The 20,027-nt window shown below is 35.3% G+C and overlaps 1 protein-coding gene across 3 annotated transcripts in view; it reads right to left on the bottom strand.

Moving 5' to 3' along the window:
- The window catches only part of TMEM65 (transmembrane protein 65), a 53,316-nt gene that overhangs the window by 19,433 nt on the left and 13,856 nt on the right, over positions 1–20,027 (bottom strand). The window contains exon 2 of one of the 3 annotated variants that reach the window (XM_045453738.1): positions 15,458–15,538. The exons of the other annotated variants lie outside the window; for them this stretch is intronic. Coding sequence (XP_045309694.1) covers positions 15,458–15,538 — 81 coding nt within the window. The remainder of the gene's footprint in view (positions 1–15,457; positions 15,539–20,027) is intronic. 3 annotated transcript variants of the gene reach the window in all.

The raw sequence follows: 20,027 nt of genomic DNA, 5'->3' as shown, positions 1-20,027 counted from the left end.
CACAGGAGCAGAAGCAGGCTCCAGGCTCTGAGCTGTCAGCACAGAGCCCGACGCGGGGCTCGAACTCACGAACTGTGAGATCATGACCTGAGCCGAAGCCGGACGCTCAACTGACTTAAGCCACCCAGGCACCCCAAGAATTTTCTTTTTGAGGGCACCTGAGTGGCTCGGTCAGTTAAGCAATTGACCCTTGATTTTGGCTCAGGCCGTGATCTCACGGTTTGTGAGATTGAGCTGGTTTGTGAGATTGAGCCCCACTGTGGGCTCCATGCTGAGAGCAGCACAGAGCCTGCTTGGGATTCTCTCTCTCCCTCTCTCTCTGTCCTGCCCCCTGCTCGCACTCTCTCTCATTCTCTCTCTCAAAATAAATAAATAAACTTGAGAATTTTCTTTTGACATATAGTAAACTATCGACGCTTACATCGGAAATATATTCTAATCTAATGTTTCATTAAGAAGACTTTGGAGTTAGAAAAACCTAGTTCTTTCAGTTTGGGTGTGTATGTGTGTGTGTAATATACACCATTACTTTTTTCTTTTTCTAAATATCTTGAAATAATAAGATAATCATTAACACTAGACTGTATTTTACCATATCATATTTTCCAATGATTTTAACTTAAAAAATTCTGGTTCTACTTCCACTACTGGCTTCCTAACCTCCTGTGAGACCAATTTTCCTGCATAGAATATCTATAAACTATAAACAAATATGTAATAAATATATAACTACCTAAAAGCACTAGAAAATGTCCAAAAACAGGTTGATTCTGGAAAGGAATCAACACTTAGAAAAAGGAATGGAACTAAGTGAATTAGCTGCTTATTGTAGCTTTTGGCCTAAGGGCAGACCTCACCCACAATATTGGGGCAACTAAAACTCCAACAAAATATCTTCAGTCTTTCTGGCCTGCAGAAGCAGTGGCCAGGGTGCAAGGTAGCCAAAGCCACTAGAAAGTGAAAGGGGAGTCCTGGAAATGATAGAGACAGAAAGGAGGAGGAGCCCTAAATTCTGTATATACAGTCAGTTCAAATGCACAGCTGACCTGTGAACCACACATGTGTGGTAAAAACCAAAAAAAATCTCAGCTAAGAGTAAAATAACTGAAGATTTGAGCTGTACACCAAGATACAGTTTGTAGTATGAGCCTAACCATCAACTGCCTGCTAAAACAAGTAAAGAAAAATCAGTCTCTTTTAGAAGAATAAAGCACAATCCAGAGTCTCTACAACATGATAATTGCAGCAGTGATTAAGATATAATCTAAAATGCTTCACAAACAAAGAAACAGGACAAAATGACCCATCTTCAGGAGAAAAAAACAATAGATGAAGATAAATTCTGAAGTGACTCAAATGTTAGAAGTAGCAGATAAGGTCTAATAAAGTAGCAATTAAAATTATATTCAAAAACATAAATGAAAACATAGTCAAATAGAAACTATAAAAAGAACCAAACTCATATGAAAATTATCTGAAATCTTAAAATTAATTGGATAGGCTTAAAAGCAGAATGAAGAGCGAACATGATAGACCAATAAAAATTATTCATCCAGGGGCGCCTGGGTGGCTCAGTCGGTTAAGCGTCCGACTTCAGCTCAGGTCAGGACCTTGCAGTCCGTGAGTTCGAGCCCCGCGTCAGGCTCTGGGCTGATGGCTCAGAGCCTGGAGCCTGCTTCCAATTCTGTGTCTCCCTCTCTTTTTGCCCCTCCCCCGTTCATGCTCTGTCTCTCTCTGTCTCAAAAATAAATAAACGTTAAAAAAAAAATTATTCATCTGAAGAACAGAAGATAAAAGGATTGAGAAATAACAAATCAGTCTCAGAGACTTGTGGCTAAATATCAAAAAGTCAAAACATGTATAACTGGAGTTCCAGAAAGCAAGAAGAAAAAAAAAAAACAAAAAAAAAAATGTTTGAACAAATAATGTCTAATAATTTCCCAAATTTGGTGGAAGACAAAAATTTCAAGAGTCATGAAAGTTCAGTGAACCCCTAGTAGAATAAACATGAAGAAAATCAATGATAAAAAAGAATCTTATATAGTCACAAAAAAATGACATGTTCACTAAAGGAAAACAATGATTTACATGATTCAAGAAGGGGGAAAAAAAAGCTATCGGCCTTTATTCTGTATCCAGAAAGATTATCCTTCAAGAATGAAGGCAAATGTATTTCAGAAAAACTAAAACTATGAGAATATGTTGCCAGCCAACCTGCAATATAGGAAATGTGAGAGCGAGTTCTTCAGACTGAAGGGAAACGCCAGTTGGGCAGTAGGATCTTTAGGAAAGGATGAAGAATATCAGAAATGGTTATATAAAAAACTGTTCCCTGGTAATTTAATTTAGGTAGACCTGACTACCTATAGAAAAAATTGTAACTCTGCCTTATGGAGTTTATAACATACGTAGATGTAATACATATGACATCAAAGCATAAAGGATGAAAGAGGTTACAAATGGACCAACTGGGTAATTTGGTTGCGATATTTCTACAATGTCTATTAAGTAGTACAATATTAGCTCTAAGTAGTCTATGAAAAACTAAGAATGAATATTTGTTTTTTAAAAAAATATTTATTTATTTTTGAGAGAAAGTGAGGGAGGGGCAGAGAGACAGGGAGACAGAGAATTGAAGCAGGGTCAATTCCAAGCTGTCAGCATAGAGCCCAACGCGGGGCTTGAACCCACGAACCATGAGATCATGATCTGAACCAAAGCTGGACACTTAACCAGCTGAGCCACCCGGTGCCCCAAGAATGCATATTTGTAATGCCTAGAGCAATCACACATACAGACAAAATGCAATGAGAATACGGTTAAAAAGCTAGTAAATAATTTGAAAGGAATTTTTAAGAATTAAGTAAAAAAAATGCAGGAAATGAGAACAGAGGGACAAAAAGCAAATAGTAAAATAGCAAACCTATATCCTACCATGTCAGTAATTTACATTCAATGTTAATGGACTAAACTAAACGCGTCAATGAAAAGGCAGAGTTTCGGGGCGCCTGGGTGGCGCAGTCGGTTAAGCGTCCGACTTCAGCCAGGTCACGATCTCGCGGTCCGTGAGTTCGAGCCCCGCATCGGGCTCTGGGCTGAAGGCTCAGAGCCTGGAGCCTGTTTCCGATTCTGTGTCTCCCTCTCTCTCTGCCCCTCCCCCGTTCATGCTCTGTCTCTCTCTGTCCCAAAAATAAATAAACGTTGAAAAAAAAAATTAAAAAAAAAAAAAAAAAGAAAAGGCAGAGTTTGTCAAAATGGATAAAAAAGCAAGACCCAACTATATGATATCCACAAGAATTACACTTTAATAGGTTGAAAGTAAATGGATGGTAAAAGATATACTTACTATACAAACACTAAGCTTATAAAGGCTGGCGTGGCTATTTTAATATCACATGAAGTAGACCTAAAGAATATGACCAGAACCAGGGACATTTCAAAATGATAAAAGAGTTAATTCATCAAAAGGCAAAATAATAATTTGATTATGCCTAATAACATAGCTTCAAAATGCATGATGCAAAATCTGACAGAATTAAAGGGCAAAATAAACAATTCCACAGTCATACTTAGAGAGATAGAAACCTCTTTCTCAGCAACTGACAGAAAACTAGGCAAAAATATCAGTAAGATACAGATTATTTGAACAACACTACCAATCATCCTGATCCAATTAATATTTTAACAACACCCAACAACTATAGAATACATATATTCTTCTAAAGTGGAGATGGTTCACTCACCAAGAGAGACCATAAGCTGATCCACAAAACAGATATTAATAAATTTATGATTAAAATCATAAGGAATACATTCTCTGACCAAAATGGAATCAACAATAAGGTATCCAGAAAAAGAGTTTTGGAAATTAAATAACATTTTCTAAATACATGGGCCTGGGTGCCTGAGTGGCTCAGTCAGTTAAGCCTCTGCCTTTAGCTCAGGTCATGATCTCACGTTTGTGAGTTCAAGCCCCACACTGGGCTCTCTGCTGTCAACACAGAGCCTGCTTCAGATCCTCTGTCTCCCTCTGCCCTTCCCCTGCTCACTCACTCTCTCTCTCTCTCTCAAAATAAATAAACTTTTTAACATAATTAAATACATGGGCCAAAGAAGAAATCAAAAGGGAAATTAGACTGAATATCAATGAAAATACAACATATCAAAATTTATGGGATGCAGCTATATGAATGCTTAAAGGAAAGCTTATAGTTTGAAATACTTACATTAATAAGAAGAAAGGTCTAAGATAAATGGCTTACAGTTTTATCTTAAGAAGCTATGAAAAAAAGACCAAGAGCGAGTTAAATCAAAAGTAAACAAAAAGGAAATAACAAAAGAAAAGAGCCGAAATCAATAAATAGAAAATAAAGGAAATAGACAAAGACAAAAGTTGGTTCTTTGAAATGATCAACAAAATTAATAAGCCCCTAGGTACACTGATCAAGAAAGAGAAAACACAAAATACTAATATCAGAAATGAAAGAAGGGACATCACTACAGATCCTAAAGAAATTAAAGAGAGTATTACCAGTAACTTTATGCCAACAAAATCAACAACTTTGATAAAATGGACAAATTGTTTGAAAAATACAATTTACCAAAACTGACATAAAATGAAACAAAAAATCTGAATAGTTCTATCTATTAATAAGATTGAATTTGTCACCAAACACTTTTCCATAACATATACACACAAAAATCCTCCAGGCTCAGATGGTTTCATTGGTGAATTTTGTCAAATGCTTAAACACACACACACACACACACACACACACACACAATCTTATATAAACTCACAAATTATTTCAAAAAACAGAAGATATGAAAATACTTCCCAATTTGTTTTATGAGGTCAGAATAATCCTAAAAATAAAACCTAACCAAGAAATCGCAAAAAAGAAAAATCTGCACACCAATATTCCTCATGAACACAGACACCAAAATCCTTAATTGAATGATGACTCTTCTGCTTTCTTTAACTGTGTTTATTCATAATAGTGGCAAAAAAATAGCATCCATATTCCCTTGCATTTTTCCCTTTTTTTAGATATTTCTCATTATTGGAAGAAGTTGCTCTTACTAGAGTTCCATGTTTAAAATACATAGGTTAGGGGGTGCCTGGGTGGCTCAGTCAGTTAAACATCTGACTCTTGATTTCGGCTCAGGTCATGATTTCATGGTTTGTGGGTTCAAGCCCTGCATCAGGCTCTGCTCTGACAGCATGGAGCCTGCTTGCGATTCTCTCTATCCCTCTCTCTCTGCCCCTCCCCTTCTCTCTCTCTCTCTCAAAAGATAAACTAAAAATAAAATTAAAATTAAAAAAAAGAAATACATAGGTTAGGAAAATTATCTGCAAGCATTTATGACGTAATATTTACATATAGGATTTTTTTCCTTTGGATGGTGCATTTAAAAGTCTGCCTGAGGAAGGGTAAATAAGAAAAGACAGTTGTTGCAAACAGCTAGTTTTTACTGTATCAAATCAAATGAAAATTATTTGAAATGGAACTCTCTCTTCCTCCAACATGTCCTTGAGAATTTAAATATATTAAAGTATTATAAAACATAGACAAATCTTTTCCTAATGTAAAAATATCTGAGATACTAATTACAAATCTTGAGAATATAAGAAAAACACTTGGTATGTTTAAATATAGGATTTTTTTAACACTTTCAACATTTTGTTTTGCTTCAGCAACCCAGCAAGACTAGAGAAAATGATTTAAAATGTAAAGCAATTTTACTTTTTTTCTAAATGCAATGAAACTCTAACTTTTTAGATTGTATAAAACATGAGGTATTCAGTTAGTTTTCTAATTAACTGAAGCAACCAGAGACCTGTCGTAGCTTATAAAAATGCCATTATTGCCTGTGTAATATTAACATTTTTTAAAAAGGAATTATTTCTTTGATGTATTAGAATACTATAGTGCATCACAATCATTTTAATTCTCAATTAATAGCTCTTTAGGAAGCATAAAAGTGAGGGCACTATCATATAAAAAAGAAATGAGAAGAGAGTCAAAAGAAAACACAAATTAAGAATTTTTTTCTCCTATTTCAGGAATAATAATGTATTTAATCCAGCTGTGTTTTATATTTTCCTACATAAATATAAGTATAAATAAGTTTGGTACTGTATTTACTTAAAGAAAGAGGAATGTTAGATTAGGAAGAGAGCAGCAGAGGGAGGAATGAGAAACAGAACATGGTAAGAAAAACAGATGAGCAACAAATGCAGAGATTTTTTTTTAAACGGAGAGGGAGGGAGGGAGAGAGATTATTTTAAAGGGAGCCTCAGAAAAGGCGACACAAGAAAGAGACTCCCTAGATCTGGGCAAATGAATTGCTGGAACATGGATTTTTTTCAGTCTCTCTACTGTGATGCTTTGTTGATCAGTCATCTAGCAGTCTAAACTTGGTATCTTTGGATCAGACTCCATTGTGCACACAGAGAACTAATACACAGCACAATGCTGAGCACTATGGGAAAAACAGATGAATAAAAAGCATCTCAACTGTGCCAGAGGTTCTCAGGTTTTGCTGTAGGACACAGGTCTAAATGTTTCTGTATCCTAGGTCACATTCTAAAAGCTTATTTTATTTTTTAAAGTGTATTTATTTATTTTGAGAGAGAAAGAGTGCACAGGAGGGGCAGAGAGAAAGAGAATCCCAAGCAGGCTCTGCACTGTTAGCACAGAGCCCGACGCAGGTCTTGAACTCACGAACCCTGAGATCATGACCTGAGCCAACATCAGAGACTTAACTGACTGAGCCACCCACGTGCCCCTATTCTGAGTGGGGCACCTGGGTGGTTCAGTCAGTTGAATGTCCCACTGTTGACTTCAGCTCAAGTCATGATCTCATGGCTTGTGGGATCGAGCCCCATGGCCGAGCTCTGTGCTTATAGCACAGAGCCTGCTTGGGACTCTCTTCCTCGCTCTCTGCCTCTACCCTGCTCACGTGTGCACATGTGTGTGCACATGCACTCTCTTTTTCAAAATAAACATAAAAAATAAAATAAAATAAAATAAATTTTAAAGTAAATTCCTGACCAATTGTTTATCATTACCCTTTTTTAAAACCTTAAAATGGCATTTAGTAGGAGATAAGTTGGCTAATTGTAGGTTCTAATAAATTAATTTCCAGTTAATCTTTTTTTTTTCTTTTTCCTGTACTGGAAGGTAACCAATAATAGTTTATTAGTAAGCATCAGGAGAAGCTTTTCCTAGGACATGTTTTTGGGACAGTAATCCTACAACCAAACCTATATTATTGCAATGACAACAGGACCTCTAACCATAGAAGAACAACTATTACCACTTTAAAGTTCATATTTCCTTTAATCCTAGAAAATTCCTAGTAGGTTTTACTAAAATATTTTATACTACTTCATAACTAAAATGTAACTTTTGTATTCAAATATTTTTGTCAGTGTTATAAGTATACTAAAATTTACTCTTTATATTAGTGCTTAGAATAAAGTAGAAAATTTGTTTAAATTACACTTTTCAGGAACATACAACATGTGAGTTAAAAACAAATTTTTTTAATGTTTTATTTTTGAGAGAGCTCAAGTGGGGGAGGGGCAGAGAGAGGGGGACAGAGGGTCTGAAGTGGGCTGTGCACCAACAGCAGCAAGCCCGACGTGGGGCTTGAACTCATAAACCTTGAGATCATGACTTGAGCTGAAGTCAGATGCCCAACTGACTAAGCCACGCAGGTGCCCCTATATGCGAGTTTTAAACAGAGCCTCTGGAAACAGAACAACTGTCTGCAACCTGGCCATACAATGCCTTGTGCCTCTGATTGTGCTTTTCAAGCAAAATACATTGCTTAAATAGGAATTTACTGTAAACATCTTACATTAAACAAGCCATATTTATATACACACATGCATGCATTATGTATATGTATACATAACTTACACAAATATTTATGTATTTGTATTTACATATATTAAAGAGATGTGGATATTGAGTTTGTTTTTTTTTGACTTAGGAATTTTTAAGCAAAATTAGAAAATAACATTTAAAATACTAATATCCTTTGCCTTGTCCAAAGGAAAAAGTTACACTTTTCAAGTATGAAGATCATACATGTTTACTGCAGGAAGTTAATTGGATTCAGAAAAAAAAATTAAGTACCTATAACTTCTCAGAAATGAACATTTTGATGTATTACCCTTTGATCTTTTTTCTATAGAGATGTATACATAAAACATATTCTGCCATTTTTACAAAGCATTATATGGTGAATATTTTCCCTTATCTTCAATTTTTTTAAGGTAATGATTTGATTGGTGGCATTTTTTTTCTATTTGCCCATGATTTCTATTTATTTTATTTTATTTTAATTTTTTCTTCCAAGTTTTTATTTAAATTCAAGTTAGTTAACATTTAGTGTAGTACTGGTTTCAGGAGTAGAATTTAGTGATTCATCACTTACATACAACACCAAGTGCTCTCCTTAATGTCCATCACCCATTTAGCTTATCTCCCCACCCGACTTGCCAACAGCAGCCCTCAGTTTGTCCTGTGTAGTTAAGAGTCTCTTATGGTTTGTCTCCCTCTCTGTTTTTATCTTATTTTATTTTGCCTTCCCTTCCCCTGTGTTCATCTGTTTTGTTTCTTAAATTCCACATATGAGTGAAATCATATGGTGTTTGTCTTTCTCTGACTGACTTATTTCACTTAGCATAATACACCCTAGTTTCATTCACCTCGTTGCAAATGGCAAGATTTCATTCTTTTTGATGGCTGAGTAATATTCCATTGTGGTGTGTTTATACGTGTGTGTGTGTGTGTGTGTGTATTTCTTTATCTATTCATCAGTTGATGGGCATTTGGGCTCTTTCTATATTTTGGCTACTGTTTGACAGTGCTGCTATAAACACTGGGGTGCATGTGCCCCTTTGGTAAGTTATTTTTGCATCCTTGGGAGAAATACCTAGTAGCACAATTGCTGGGTCCTAGGGTAGTTCTATTTTTAATTTTTTGAGGAACCTCCATACTATATTCCAGAGTGGCTGCACCAGTTCAGATTACCACCAAGAGTGTTAAGAGGGTTCCCGTTTCTCCACATGCTCACCAACATCTGTTGTTTCCTGAGTTGTTAATTTTAAGCCATTCTCACAGGTGTGAGGCAGTATCTCATTATAGTTTTGATTTGTATTTCTCTGATGATAAGTAATATTGAGCATCTTTTCATGTGTCTGTTAGCCACCTAGACATCTTCTTTGGCAAAGTGTCTATTCATGTCTTCTGCCCATTTCTTCACTGGATTGTTTTTTGGGTGTTGAGTTTGATAAGTTCTTTATAGATTTTGGATACTAGCCCTTTATCAGATATGTCATTTGCAAATATCTTCTACCATTCCAATAGCTGCCTTTTAGTTTTGTTGATTGTTTCCTTTGCTGTGCAGAAGTTTTTTATCTTGATGAGGTCCCAATAGTTTATTTTTGTCTTGTTTCCCTTGCATCCAGAAATGTGTCTAGTAAGAAACTGCTATAGCTAAGGTCAAAGAGGTTGCTGCCTGTGTTCTCCTCCAGGATTTTGATGGTTTCCTGTCTCACAGGTCTTTCAGCCATTTTGAATTTATTTTTGTGTCTGGTGTAAGACAGCCATCCGGTTTCATACTTCTGCATGTCACTGTCCAGTTTTCCCAACACCATCTGTTGAAGAGACTGTCTTTTTTAATTGGATATTCTTCTTTAATCGGATATTCTTTTGTGGTAGATTAGTTGACTGTATAGTTGTGAGTCCATTTCTGGGTTTTCTATTCTGTTCTACTGATCTATGTGTCTGTTTTTGTGCCAGTACCATACTGTCTTGATGATCACAGCTTTATAATGTAGCTTGAAGTCCGGAATTGTGATGCCTCCTGCTGCGCTTTTCTTTTTCAACATTACTTTGGCGATTCAGGGTCTTTTCTGGTACCATACAAATTTTAGAATTGTTTGTTTTAGCTCTGTGAAAAATGCTGGTGTTATTTTGATAAGGATCGCACTGAGTGTGTAGATTGCTTTGGGCAGTATAGACATTTTAATAATATTTGCTCTTCTAATCCATGAGCATGGAATGTTTTTCCATTTCTTTGGGTCTTCTTCACAATTTCTTCCTCAACAATTTCTTTCCGAAGTGTTCTATAGTTTTCAGTTACACATCTTCTACCTCATTGGTTAGGTTTATTCAGAGGTATCTAATGGATTTTGGTGTAATTGTAAATAAGGTTGATTCCTTGAATTCTCTTTCTGCTGCTTCATTATTGCTATCTAGAAATATTGGTGGCATTTTTTCATCATATGATGTATAACAGTTTAATCCCCTATCACTAGATATTTTTTTTTCCACATTTACAAATAATATTAATATAAACTTGTATCTAAATCTTTTTATGTTCCTCTGAAAGTTCCTTAGGGTAGATTCCTAAATGGTAATACTGAGTCAGAAGGAAGGAAGGAAGTTAAGGATTCTTAAAATTTTGCAAAATTTCTCTCAGAAAGAGTATGTCAAATTATTCCCATCTTGCTTCATGATTTTTCCAATATAACACTCCATTAAAAATATTTTCATGTTTTCAGAATATAGACACGTTTAATGTTGTCATTAAAGCAAATATTTGAAAGAAATTTCTAAGCCCTAATCAATTATCAATTATTTTAATTGGTATTTTAATTGGTAAAATATTGTAATAAAACAATCAGGTAGAGTGAGTCTGAGATATCTCCCTTTAACTATATTTTCCTTTGAAAATAACTCTTATAAAAAACCTTCAGTCTAATATTAATAAGTATTTATAAAATACTTTTTACGATAAGGTATGCCTTGTTTCTTTTTTAAACAAGTTACTCTACTTAGAGGTATATCTTAAATTGAAAATCAAAATGCTTTGGTAGAACTGTAAGTAGAATATTACTGTTTCTATGTTTTAGCCTCTATTATAAAATTATAAAACACATTTATAATGGTGATACTGGAAAACAAAACTAGACCCCTTGGCGTACAAAATGAGTTTTATTACATTATTCAGTAGAAACCATAATTTGTCATTTTCATAGTTAAACATTCCATTCATTAAATTTAACCATATTTTACAAAGTATAAATCCAAACTTAAAAAAAAATCTGAAAAACAGAAGAAGTGTCTTGTTTTCTATTATGATTTCAAGGCAATGATAATTCTAAATGTGGTAACTTATTTTAGTCTGTTACTATGGACATAATCATCAATATAAGATCACAAATCAAAGGAATAATTTAAAATCATTTATAATGTACTTAATAAGAAAAGTACTAAAGCAACTACACTCTGAGACAGTTTAATGCGCACGTTATTCCTTCAATTACAAATAACTCAATAGTCTAAATGTCCAATTAGCTAGTTTTGATCTTTTGAGCACCTACTACTTGTTCCAGGCCCCACCCCAGCATCTTCCCCAAGGAAGGACAGGAAGTAGAGTTGGCAACACAAATCACACTTTGGTCTAATAAGAGATTTATGAAAAGAACAGGGATGAAACTGCTGTGTTTAAGCAACAATTTAGAGCCTGCAAGTCTCAGTTACTCTATTTATGAACATTATGAATAATGGTTTAGACTTTTAACAAAATCAAAAGTTCTAAAGGGTAAGGTGAAATTTACAATAAATAGAGATAGAACACATTAAAGAATTTAAAGATTTAAAATGCAAACCATGCCATATACAAAATAATTTAAACAAATTGTATAAAATGATCAAACATGCACCAAACAGGAAAAAGCTTTAAAAAAAGGTTTATTTTCAAAAGCCACAAAGCAGTATTTTCAAAAGAAACGCAGTCATATGGCTAAGTAATACACTCATAAAAACTGACACTCAAAACTGAAAAATGGAAACATTCTTTATTTATTTATTTAATTTTTTTTAACGTTTATTTATTTTTGAGACAGAGAGAGACAGAGCATGAACAGGGGAGGGGCAGAGAGAGAGGGAGACACAGAATCTGAAGCAGGCTCCAGGCTCTGAGCTGTCAGCACAGAGCCTGACGCGGGGCTTGAACTCACGGACCGTGAGATCATGACCTGAGCTGAAGTCGGATGCTTAACCGACCAAGCCACCCAGGTGCCCCAGGAAACATTCTTTAGAAGTAGCAAGGAACTAAACTTTTTAACTTAGTAAGTTTAAATTATCAAGTCTTTTATAATAAAAGCTATAATTGTAAAAGTACTTTTTAATAATTTTTTTAAGTGCATGCTTTAAAAAAAAATGCATGCCTTAGCTAAGACCAAAGACAAAAAGCATTTGAGTGTGATTTTGTCATTTTATTTAGCATTTAAAAGTTTATTGCAACATGCACATTATGTAGAAAAGAAACTTCTACCTGGATGGCATAATAATACTATTACCTCATTAACTTCTGGGGAACATAACATGGGACCTGGGGTTTCATTGTAACCTACACTGGTATCTAATTCACTTCACTGCAATTAACCCATTCCTGGGTTGAGGCAGGCCAGTCATGTAACAGCTGAGGGCAGGAGTTGGCCAGCAGTAATGATGAAGAAGACAGTGCCCAATTAATTATCACTTTTATTAACATAATTAGTGTATTAGCTTGTTAACTGCTTAACTCTGGCTTAAAAAAGAGTAAATACTAGAAGTACAATAATTTATTTCTCTCTTATCTGTCATTTTCTAGGATTTTTTTTTAGGATAATCAAACATTGATTTGTTGTTGCTTTTACATGTCTAACTTGTATATATTATATATACATATGTATATGAATATATGTGTACATACACTTATATATACTACTTAACACAGAGATTACATTCCTTCCTTTCCTTCATGCCAAAGGAAGGCAGAAAAAGGAAATAATTATTACTATATATAATGATATTCCTTTTTTAAAAAAGGCTAAGATAAAAACAACAGTACAACTCAAAATAATCAGATCTTACTTTTACTTATTACATACAGACGATAGTATGTAACTTTAAGAAACTTTAGAAGATCATACGGCTAGGTATATTATACATAGATACATTGTATTATAGATGGAAAGCTTAAAGTGAGCTAGAAAAACATAATATTTCATCTTGGAACAGGATAAGTAATAGAGATATCTGTGGGTATAGTTATCTAGATTCCCCAGAAGACATTCATTTTAAAACAAAATTACTTAGGGGTGCCTGGGTGGCTCAGTCGGCTAAGCGAAGCATCCAACTTCGGCTCAGGTCACGATCTCAACAGCCGTGAGTTCGAGCCCCACGTCAGGCTCTGTGCTGACAGTCCAGAAGAGCCTGGAGCCTGCTTTGGATTCTGTGTCTCCCTCTCTCTCTGCCCCTCCCCCACTGGCACTCTGTGTCTCTGCCTCTCAAAAATAAATAAACATTAAAATTTTTTTTAAATAAAATTGCTTAATACCAGAAAGGAGCTGAGATTTTTCATCAATGAATTACCTTTTTCCTTTTCAATCATTCTTCAAAGAATTATTTCACAGAATGTTAAAGCTGAAAGGATCCTTAGAAACCATCTGCCAGTAATTCTCAACATGGAGTATACCTCAACCCTTGTTCACAAATAACAGGGTTGCTTTTGGATGTGACAGTGACTGGGAAATGCTACTGGTATTAGAGATTCTAAACACCCTGCAATGCACAAGAGAGTCCTTCATAATGAAGATTTATCCAGCTCAAATGCCAGTAGTATACCCACTAAGAAATACTGAGTTAATTCTCCACTTTGAAGATGGAGCCATTTAGGCCCAGAGATGTTAAGTGACTTATTTGAGGCTACACAGCTGGATCTAGAATCCAGATTAACATTCTCTTGTTCTACTTCTCTTTCAATGAATAAAATCTCAATAGAAAAACATAGAAAACCAAGAATCACTTGTATATTAATACATACATTGGTCATATATTAATATTTGAAATTGAAGTAAAACTACAATTAACTAAAATATTAGTATCCCTTTCAAATTGCTATTTTCTGGTCCTAAGAAGTAATTTACTTTCAGATAAATCATATTTCAAAAATCAATCACAGTTAAAAGAAAGAGGAGACAATGAACTGACATATTATGGTTACCAAAGAACATTTTTTGAATGGAAAATTACAGGGTTTCTGCTGGTTTCAGAACAATTTAATACCCTATAGTCTAGCACTAATCGTCCCTTCTAATCCTGAAGAAATTTATCATAGCAAAATGAACACTGACTTAAAAATCCAAAGGACTTGACGCTAATCTCTTTGTGATGTATATGTAACTAGTTGCCAAATCTTGAACATGTCGTAAACCTTCTAGATCTATTTCATGTTACAAAAAACGAGTTTAGGTCTTTGTGATCCTTGCCAGCTCTAAGATTCTCATTCCATATTTCTTCTTTATTGCATAATTAGTGGGATAAAAAAATAGAGGGTTTGAAAAACATATTCACGAAGAAGCATCCTACAGTGAGCAGAGATACAATTAAAGACTAAGTCTCAAAAGGTAACCATGGACAGGTCAAGTTCAAGTATTAAGTACTTATTGTTCAGCAGCATCTTACCTCCTACTGATATCTGCCATCATCTACAGAATCACTATTATTCCTTTTTCCCTACCTTGTCCTAAAAAATGAAGGCTAAGTAAACAATCTTCAGAATAATTCAAAATTAAAACTTTATTCTTAAAAAGACATTTCCATTAAACAGTTAACTTCTACATATATACAGAGATAAAAACTTTTTAATTTTAAAGTTACGTTAGAAATGGCCAAGTAGAATATACTGGGGTCTTTTTGCAGGAAATATTAATGTGTGTGTGTGTGTGTGTGTGTGTGTGTGTGTGTGTGCACTACGTTTCTACGTATCTCTTAAGCTCTTACAGTTTGGTTTTTGCTCTTGACAGTATATATACAGCCTAAGAAAACTAAGTTGCATTTAACCTTTATTCTTATAAAATTCCAATCATTCCATATGATATTTTTTATTCCTTTTCATACATGTGTTATGCTTCTTAGGCAATATATCTATATTAAATAGTAATCAAAAATAAATAAAATAGGGACAGAGAGACTGTTATTTTTATTTCTCCCTCCCTCCATCTCTCTCTCGCATACATACACATACACATGCACACACACACAACATAATTCCTCCAACTAGCACATGCAACATAAGTTAGCTACCAAGCTGTATGGAAACTGAATCTGAAAAAAAAATTTTGTGTCTTGTTAAGGTCATAAATTTAATCCCTCAGTTAATTAAACATGCAATTATTATTCCATCATATCCACAAAGTCTAGGATTAGATAATAAAAATAAATACTCTATAGACAGTCTAAAACACTGGTGCAAATAAAAAAGGGGGTTATCATTATAACCAAAACATTCTATTTCAAACAAGCAAGAAGTTCTGTCAAATAGATGCTTTGCTATTTGCAGTAACAGCTGACAAACACTCAATACTGTTAAGATTGTACTATACCAAAACTATCAGGGGTCTCTGCTGATGATACCTTCTTCGCTCGCTTCACAATGGCAATCTCAGGTTTGGGATATCTGCATGCTAGAAATATTGTAAAATCAAAGTGTATTCAAGTGATAAAGTAAAATATGTATTAATAAAAAATTATGAAATTTTGAAGTGAAACATGTTAGAATAAAGGCAGTCCTTGCTTTGCACAATAGCGTGGTTAACACGACCAAGGACAAATTAAAATCATGGGCAAATGACACGATGAAAAAGAACAGAACACCACTTCTATATTATTCCTATCAAAGATGCATAACTGGAATCTATTCATGAGGAAAGAGACAAAATCAAATTGAAGTACATGCTACAAAATAACTGGTCTATAAACCTCAAAAGTGCCAAGGTCATCAAGGGCAAGCTAAAGACTGATGGACTGTTTCAGATGGAAGGAAATTAAAGATATTTAATAACTAAATGCAACATGTGACTTTGGACTGGATCTTTTTGTTGTAAAGGCACATTGTTGGAACAACTGGTGAAAGTGAGCTTCCTGGGAGTACTTAGATGGCAGTGCATGTTACATTGTGGCTATATAAAGCAATGTTCTTGTTTGTGAGAAATATACACCAAAGTATTCCAGTTGTGGCCATTGCAATGCAGTCGGTCCTTAACGGCTGGAAGTTCTGCCAAGAGACAGCTCGTAGTGGCCAGTCACTACGGGAGACAGCCTCAGCCAAAGAATGCTGCCTCACCCAAGGCTCTGTACCCTGCCCAAGGCAGTCCGCATCCAATAGCTCATTTTTACAGAGACAGGGGCCCAGACCTCTCACCCAACTCAGAACAATGTTGTTGGGTCATCCCAACTGTAGAACTCTCTACAGGGTAAGCTGAGGCTTCCACCGAGACCCCATCACTTAACTTGCACCTCTGTCCAAACCTGCTTCCTTCCCCCCATTCCCTTCCCTTAGGAAGGTGAGGATTTCAACAGCATTCCCCAATACACTTCCTGTAAGCTAATCTTTGTCTCAGAGACTGCTTTCTAAAGAACGCAACCTATGACAGGAATCATATCAGGAGCTTATTCTCAAATGTTTCAGGGGAAATTAAAAAAAAAAAAAAAAAGCTTATTGTGCTATACTTGAAATTCTGAGATTTGTTACATAAATAGAGAGAGATATATAAAATTGAAGTTATTTCAAAATCTTAAAAGCAATTCAAAATTAAGTGGGGAAAGCAAAGGAAGAACAGAATGAAGGAAGGCAAAAGAATAAGACTAGGGGCATGGTTCACTGAAGAAATGAAACTAACCAATGGACGGAATATTAAAGATGTTAATGGATAATGAAACAGATGAGCAACAAAGAATGTATCTATCACACAGCATTTGTAACCAAAAGTAATCGTTGTGTAACTATAAAATCAGTATTAACAATTTACATTTTTTGCTTGTCTTTAAGAAGCCCCTTGAGCAGGAAAAAAAAAAAAAAAAACTAGAATGTTTTTTAAACCGTAAGATCTTAGTCACAAATACAAAATTCTGCCAGCTCACAAAATGTGCCACATCTTACATTATCATGCTCACATCTGTTGGCCTGTTATCTTTCTTTTTTTTTTTTAATTTTTAATGTTTATTTATTTGAGAGAGAGAGAGAGAGCGCGCACAAGCTGGGAAGGGGCAGAGAGAGAGGCAGACTGAGAATCCTAAGCAGGCTCCAAGTTGTCAGTGCAGAGCCCAATTCCAGGCTCGAACCCATGGATCATAAGATCATAATCTGAGCCAAAATTGAGAGTTGGATGCTTAACCAACTGAGCCACCCAGGCACCTCAACCTGGTTTCTTTCATAATTCAAACATGCCTGAGTTTATCTATATGACTTCAACTCTTTCCAACCTGAAAAACATAAACAAAAACACTTTCTATAACCTTGCTCCTCAATGGACCTGTAGCACTGCCATCACTACAAACTTGTTAGAAAGGCAGAATTTCAGGTCCCACTCCAAACCCACTGAAATAGAACCTGTATTTCAATAAGATTCCAGATGACTTTGTATGTACATTCAGCTTTGTGAAGCAGGGCTCTAGTTTCCACTATGGGATGTCAAAAGCCGTAAAGAGTACTGCTCCCACCTTTCGGGTGAAAACAAAGTCACACTAAATTCAAATTCCTGACTTATTTTGAACCTGGAAGAGAACTCAAGTCACAGAGCAAACAAGAGGCAGACACCTGCAAGGACAGAGGGGACATTAGCACTTGCTTAGTTGCGACAGATGCAACTAGATACCACAAGAGCATAGCTAGAACGGTAAGGGAACTGGTGATGGCACAGTGAAGGCTGGAGGGACAGTGTGAAGGCACAAAGGTATGCATAAATGAGAAGACTCTGCACCTTCCGGCAGATTCTTTGACCAGAAATCCTACCAGATGCAAAAAAGATGAGAGAAAGCTAAAGTGTTCATTATGGTGCAGACTTGGAGGAGGGGAAAAGCAGTCGTGCAGGGAATATGAAACTCTACCTAGATCCTTTTGCAATCTGTCCTATGAGTCAAAAGTCTTAATCTGCAAGAAGGGGAAAAATAAAATACTATTATTTTCCTTAGGGCAGGTAGGGTGATCAACTGCCCAGTTTGCCCAAGACTGTCTCAATTTTAGCAATGAAATTCCACATCCCAGGAAAAAATGTTCCCCCAATCTCTTAGGTATTTTAATTTGAAAAATAGAATTTCCAATCATCTTTTTGATTTCTATGAAAATTTTAATGACACTGAAGAAAAAGTAAGACTGTGGATAAGTTGTAAGAATCTATAACTGGTAAGAATATGACTTTCTGGAAAAATGAAATAGCTAAAGCTTTATGAAATATAAGAAAACATAGTTTCAATTAAGATATATTACGATTGAAATGTGTTAAAATGACAAAAGCTGGTCTCTTACAGGTATTGGTTCTAAGAAAATACAGATGATTTAAAAATTAAATGAATCTATAAAAAAGTTTCCATTAGTAAAGTTTAAAGTTACAATATACAACACAGTTCCCCAAAAACTGCTTATTAATTTAATCTTATCTTGATATATGGTGAGTCAATTTTTTTGGTGCCATCTGAAAGTGGCTTTTGGAAATGTGAATTCATACAGCATGAGAATAATGCCCCTATTGGACTAGAATTCTACACACGGCTATCTGTAAGAAATGAGTATACTAGTAACAAATATTCAAAATAAATTCAGACTTCTGATTTATAAAAGATAGTCTCAGATAAAGTTAAGCTACTACCCAACATCTCCTGCCCTCCATATCCAAAGTTCCTGTTAAGAGATGAATCCTTCCTTATTAATACTCCTGCAGCCAACTAAAATCTGGTTTATCCCCACAGAGCTTTTTATAAGACTGCTTCTAACAAAGACCTCAGTCTCTTTCATGCTTTTAAATCCAACAGACATCCTCTTACCAACCCCCCCCCCCCCCCCCGCAAAGTCTTCCTCTTACTTGACCTATCCAAGGCATCAGATTTTTCTCTCTTGAAATACTCTCTTCTTCACTTTGCTTCTGGGATACACTATTCTTGATACTTTTCCTGTCTTTATGAACATTCCTTCTTGGTCTCCTCCTAGTTCTGGTTCTTCTCCCTCTTCCCTTCCAGCCAACTTTGGTGTTTTTCATAGTTCTCTCCTGGATTTTCCTCTCTTTTCACTCAATCTCCCCAACCTTGCTGCTAACTATATGGGTAGGATCCCAAATTTGCATCTTACTCTGGAGTTCAGGGTTCATACAACTAATTAACTAATGGGTATCTTTATATGTATCTCATATCTCACAAATACCCAATACCAAAGAAGCTAAACATGAATGCACCTCTCCATTCCAAAACCTCCTTCTCCCCCGCACAGTCCCTTCCATTGTAAAGAATATCACTATCTTGTCAATGGCCCAAATCAAAAATCTGATTTTTATTTCATACCCCTGTCATCAAATACATATTCTATTGTTCGGTTAACAGTTTTATTATTTAACTCCTAAATAAACTCTCTTGAATATGTGTACCCCTTTCTACCTTAACTTCCACTAGCCTAGTCCAGATCTCTATCATCTTTCCTTGATTTCTGCAAAGTTCTCCTAAATATTTTCCTTTCTGCCTCTAGTCTAATTCCTTTACTATCCATTCTCAGTGCTATATGCAGAGTGATCTTTCTAAACTGCAAACATGTTGGCATTATTCATGATAGCTTACCACTACAACCCATATACCCCTCTAGATTTCAACTTGTTACTTTCTGTAAGGTGACATTGTCCCCTCTTCATTTCCCAGCTCCCTGCTATCCCTCCCATGCACTTCAATGCACTGTACACCCTTTTTCATAGCACTTAACACACTGCATTATAATTTCAAACTAAACTGTCTCCTTCTTCCCTAAAATATAAACTTCGTAATTTTAAGAACCCTATCAATTGCCTCAATAGTGTCTGGCAAGTACACAGTTGAAGCTCAAATTGTTAAATAAAAAAAATTTAATAAAATATCAAGCACTACAATGGTGAAAACTGGCATTTTTCCAAAATGTTATGACTTTTGTAACTCGTAGTA

Source organism: Leopardus geoffroyi, chromosome C3, assembly GCF_018350155.1.
Source record: "Leopardus geoffroyi isolate Oge1 chromosome C3, O.geoffroyi_Oge1_pat1.0, whole genome shotgun sequence".
Classification (NCBI taxonomy): domain Eukaryota; kingdom Metazoa; phylum Chordata; class Mammalia; order Carnivora; family Felidae; genus Leopardus; species Leopardus geoffroyi.
The sequence above is the reverse complement of the archived record's forward strand: the minus strand, read 5'-3'. Positions and strand labels throughout refer to the sequence as shown.